The following is a 5,000-nucleotide window of genomic DNA, read 5'->3' as shown; positions in this document are numbered from 1 at the left end:
TGTCATAGCTCACATCAGTGCTGGCAGTTCCAGTGCGTTCCGGGTGCAGAAAAAAAAGTAGAACAGGCGGCATTTTTCCTGCACAGAACTGTACTGGAACGCGGTAAAACGCATCAAAAACGCACCGAAACGCACAAAAAATGCACATGTCCCTATTTGAATTAAAGAAAAACAGAGGGGAAATGAATCGTAATGCATAAAAAAGTGTCAAAAAAGCGACAAAAATGCGTAAAAACGCACATGCAGAAACACATCTGGGACACATCTGGACTGCGTTTCTATGGTGTGATCGACTCTCCATCCAACACTTCAGATACTGAGGGCCAGTTCACACTCCATGCATCCAAAACGCACAGAAAGTAGGTGATATGATGGTCAGTGTCATAGTTCCCATCAGCGCTTGCCTTTCCAGTGCGTTCCGGATGCAGAAAAAAAGTACAACAGGCGGCATTTTTCCTGCACAGAACTGTACTGTAAAACGCACCAAAAACGTACCAGAACACATGTGACCCTATTTACATTGAAGAAAGAGAAGGGAAAAATGAACCGGAATGCATAAAAATGCATCAACAAAAACGCGTAAAAACGCACATGCAGAAACACATCTGGACTGCGTTTCTATGGTGTGAACCGGCCCTCCATCCAACACTTCAGATACTGAGGGCCGGTTCACACTCCATGTGTTTCAGTTGCTTTTTTTTTTCTGCATCCAAAATGCACAGAAAGTAGGTGATATGATAGTTCACATCAGCGCTTGCAGTTCCGGTGCGTTCCGGATGCAGAAAAAAAAGTAGAACAGGCGGCATTTTTCAAGCACAGAACTGTACTGTAAAATGCATCAAAAACGCACTGGAACGCACCAAACAACGCACTGGAACGCACCAAACAACGCACTGGAACGCACCAAACAACGCACTGGAACGCACATGTTCCTATTTAAATTGAAGAAAAAGAGAGAGGGGGAAAATGAATGCATAAAAAAGTGTCAAAAATGCGACAAAAACGTGTAAAAACGCACATGCAGAAACACATCTGTGGTGTGAACCAGCCCTTCATCCAACACTTCAGATACTGAGGGCCGGTTCACACTCCATGCGTTTCAGTTGCTTTTTTTCTGCACAGAACTGTACTGGAACGCGGTAAAATGCATAAAAAATGCACCGAAATGCACAAAAACCGCATCAAAAATGCACAAAAACGCACGTGTCCCTATTTAAAGTGAAGAAAAAGAGGGGGAAAAAATTAATCGTAATGCATAAAAAAGTGTAAAAAATGCGACAAAAACGCATAAAAACGCACATGCAGAAACACATCCGGAACACATCTGGACTTCATTTCTATGGTTTGAACCGGCCCTCCATCCAACACTTCAGATACTGAGGGCCGGTTCACACTCCATGCATTTCAGTTGCTTTTTTTCTGCGTCCAAAACGCACAGAAAGTAGGTGATATGGTGGTCAGTGTCATAGTTCCCATCAGCGTTTGCAGTTCCGGTGCATTCCGGATGCAGAAAAAAAGTAGAACACGCAGCAATTTTTCTGCACAGAACTGCACTGGAACGCAGTAAAACGCATAAAAAACACAACAAAATGCATCAGAACGCACATGCAGAAACACATCCGGGACACATCTGGACTGCGTTTTTTTCTGCACAGAACTGCACTGGAACGCGTTAAAACGCATAAAAAAATGCAACGAAACACATAAAAACGCACCGGAACGCATCAGACCACACTGAAACGCACCAAAACGAACATGCCTCAATTTCAATTGAAGAAAAAGAGAGGAGAAAATGAACCAGAAAGCATTAAAAATGCGCCAAAAATGCAAAAAAACGCACATGCAGAAAGACATCTGGGACACATCTGGACCAGGGGTGGGCTGACCATTTGGAAACTCGGGCACTGCCCGAGGGCCCGGGGTCAGTAGGGGGCCCCATGAGATGGTATCTTTCATAGGTTTTTTTTGGGTGTGGCTTGAGTGTGGGCGAGGACACAGGGGCCCCATGATCCCCTATTGCCCGGGGGCCCCATGAGTGTCAGTCCGCCCCTGACCTGGACTGCGTTTGTATGGTGTGATCGGCCCTCCATCCAGCTTTCAGGCCCTGGGAGAAGATTTCCTATCTGCTCTCCCCCCCCCGGTCTCCATGTACAGAGCCGTGTTGTCAGCCAATCACGGATCTCACCTTGGCTCTGGAGACTAAGGCCAGGGCCTGCTTGTAGTACAGGACGGCCTTCTCCGCATCGCCCACACCGAACTTAGCTGCTCCGAGTCCTTCACATGCCTGCCACTGACCATGGACATCATCTGGTGGAGGAGGACAAGAGGATCAAAGTCCTGGACTAAGAGGACCTGTCCTAAATATGAAGTCCTGGCCTACAGAGGACCTGTCCTAAATATAAAGTCCTGGCCTACAGAGGACCTGTCCTAAATATAAAGTCCTGGCCTACAGAGGACCTGTCCTAAATATGAACTCCTGGCCTAAGAGGACCTGTCCTAAATATAAAGTCCTGGCCTACAGAGGACCTGTCCTAAATATAAAGTCCTGGCCTAAGAGGACCTGTCCTAAATATAAAGTCCTGGACTAAGAGGACCTGTCCTAAATATAAAGTCCTGGCCTAAGAGGACCTGTCCTAAATATAAAGTCCTGGCCTACAGAAGACCTGTCCTAAATATAAAGTCCTGGCCTAAGAGGACCTGTCCTAAATATAAAGTCCTGGCCTACAGAGGACCTGTCCTAAATGTAAAGTCCTGGACTACAGAGGACCTGTCCTAAATGTAAAGTCCTGGCCTAAGAGGACCTGTCCTAAATATAAAGTCCTGGCCTACAGAGGACCTGTCCTAAATGTAAAGTCCTGGACTAAGAGGACCTGTCCTAAATATAAAGTCCTGGACTACAGAGGACCTGTCCTAAATATAACGTCCTGGCCTAAGAGGACCTGTCCTAAATATAAAGTCCTGGACTTAGAGGACCTGTCCTAAATGTAAAGTCCTGGCCTAAGAGGACCTGTCCTAAATATAAAGTCCTGGCCTACAGAGGACCTGTCCTAAATATAAAGTCCTGGCCTATAAGGACCTGTCCTAAATGTAAAGTCCTGGCCTACAGAGGACCTGTCCTAAATGTAAAGTCCTGGACTACAGAGGACCTGTCCTAAATGTAAAGTCCTGGCCTAAGAGGACCTGTCCTAAATATAAAGTCCTGGCCTACAGAGGACCTGTCCTAAATGTAAAGTCCTGGACTAAGAGGACCTGTCCTAAATATAAAGTCCTGGCCTACAGAGGACCTGTCCTAAATATAACGTCCTGGCCTAAGAGGACCTGTCCTAAATATAAAGTCCTGGCCTACAGAGGACCTGTCCTAAATATAAAGTCCTGGAATAAGAGGACCTGTCCTAAATATAAAGTCCTGGCCTACAGAGGACCTGTCCTAAATATAAAGTCCTGGACTAAGAGGACCTGTCCTAAATATAAAGTCCTGGCCTACAGAGGACCTGTCCTAAATATAAAGTCCTGGACTAAGAGGACCTGTCCTAAATATAAAGTCCTGGACTAAGAGGACCTGTCCTAAATATAAAGTCCTGGCCTAAGAGGACCTGTCCTAAATATAAAGTCCTGGCCTAAGAGGACCTGTCCTAAATATAAAGTCCTGGACTAAGAGGACCTGTCCTAAATATAAAGTCCTGGCCTAAGAGGACCTGTCCTAAATATAAAGTCCTGGCCTACAGAAGACCTGTCCTAAATATAAAGTCCTGGCCTAAGAGGACCTGTCCTAAATGTAAAGTCCTGGCCTAAGAGGACCTGTCCTAAATATAAAGTCCTGGCCTATAAGGACCTGTCCTAAATGTAAAGTCCTGGCCTACAGAGGACCTGTCCTAAATGTAAAGTCCTGGACTACAGAGGACATGTCCTAAATGTAAAGTCCTGGCCTAAGAGGACCTGTCCTAAATATAAAGTCCTGGCCTACAGAGGACCTGTCCTAAATGTAAAGTCCTGGACTAAGAGGACCTGTCCTAAATATAAAGTCCTGGCCTACAGAGGACCTGTCCTAAATATAACGTCCTGGCCTAAGAGGACCTGTCCTAAATATAAAGTCCTGGCCTACAGAGGACCTGTCCTAAATATAAAGTCCTGGACTAAGAGGACCTGTCCTAAATATGAAGTCCTGGGCTACAGAGGACCTGTCCTAAATATAAAGTCCTGGCCTACAGAGGACCTGTCCTAATTGTAAAGTACTGGACTAAGAGGACCTGTCCTAAATATAAAGTCCTGGCCTACAGAGGACCTGTCCTAAATATAAAGTCCTGGACTAAGAGGACCTGTCCTAAATATAAAGTCCTGGACTACAGAGGACCTGTCCTAAATATAAAGTCCTGGCCTACAGAGGACCTGTCCTAAATATAAAGTCCTGGACTAAGAGGACCTGTCCTAAATATAAAGTCCTGGACTAAGAGGACCTGTCCTAAATATAAAGTCCTGGCCTAAGAGGACCTGTCCTAAATATAAAGTCCTGGCCTAAGAGGACCTGTCCTAAATATAAAGTCCTGGCCTAAGAGGACCTGTCCTAAATATAAAGTCCTGGCCTACAGAAGACCTGTCCTAAATATAAAGTCCTGGCCTAAGAGGACCTGTCCTAAATGTAAAGTCCTGGCCTAAGAGGACCTGTCCTAAATATAAAGTCCTGGCCTAAGAGGACCTGTCCTAAATGTAAAGTCCTGGCCTACAGAGGACCTGTCCTAAATGTAAAGTCCTGGACTACAGAGGACCTGTCCTAAATGTAAAGTCCTGGCCTAAGAGGACCTGTCCTAAATATAAAGTCCTGGCCTACAGAGGACCTGTCCTAAATGTAAAGTCCTGGACTAAGAGGACCTGTCCTAAATATAAAGTCCTGGCCTACAGAGGACCTGTCCTAAATATAACGTCCTGGCCTAAGAGGACCTGTCCTAAATATAAAGTCCTGGACTAAGAGGACCTGTCCTAAATATGAAGTCCTGGGCTACAGA

The 5,000-nt window shown here is 45.5% G+C and overlaps 1 protein-coding gene across 2 annotated transcripts in view; it reads right to left on the bottom strand.

Annotated features, from left to right (window-relative positions):
* TTC24 (tetratricopeptide repeat domain 24) overlaps positions 1 to 5,000 on the bottom strand; it is a 40,569-nt gene that overhangs the window by 22,255 nt on the left and 13,314 nt on the right. For both annotated transcript variants that reach the window (XM_089657013.1, XM_089657014.1), the window contains exon 5: positions 2,186 to 2,307. In XM_089657013.1, coding sequence (XP_089513139.1) covers positions 2,186 to 2,307 — 122 coding nt within the window. The remainder of the gene's footprint in view (positions 1 to 2,185; positions 2,308 to 5,000) is intronic.

Source organism: Staurois parvus, unplaced genomic scaffold (genome assembly GCF_062004578.1).
Source record: "Staurois parvus isolate SC_StPar_1 unplaced genomic scaffold, SC_StPar_1.0 ptg000956l, whole genome shotgun sequence".
NCBI classification, from domain to species: Eukaryota; Metazoa; Chordata; class Amphibia; order Anura; family Ranidae; genus Staurois; species Staurois parvus.
Note: the sequence above shows the minus strand (reverse complement) of the source record. Positions and strands in the feature narration are given on the sequence as shown.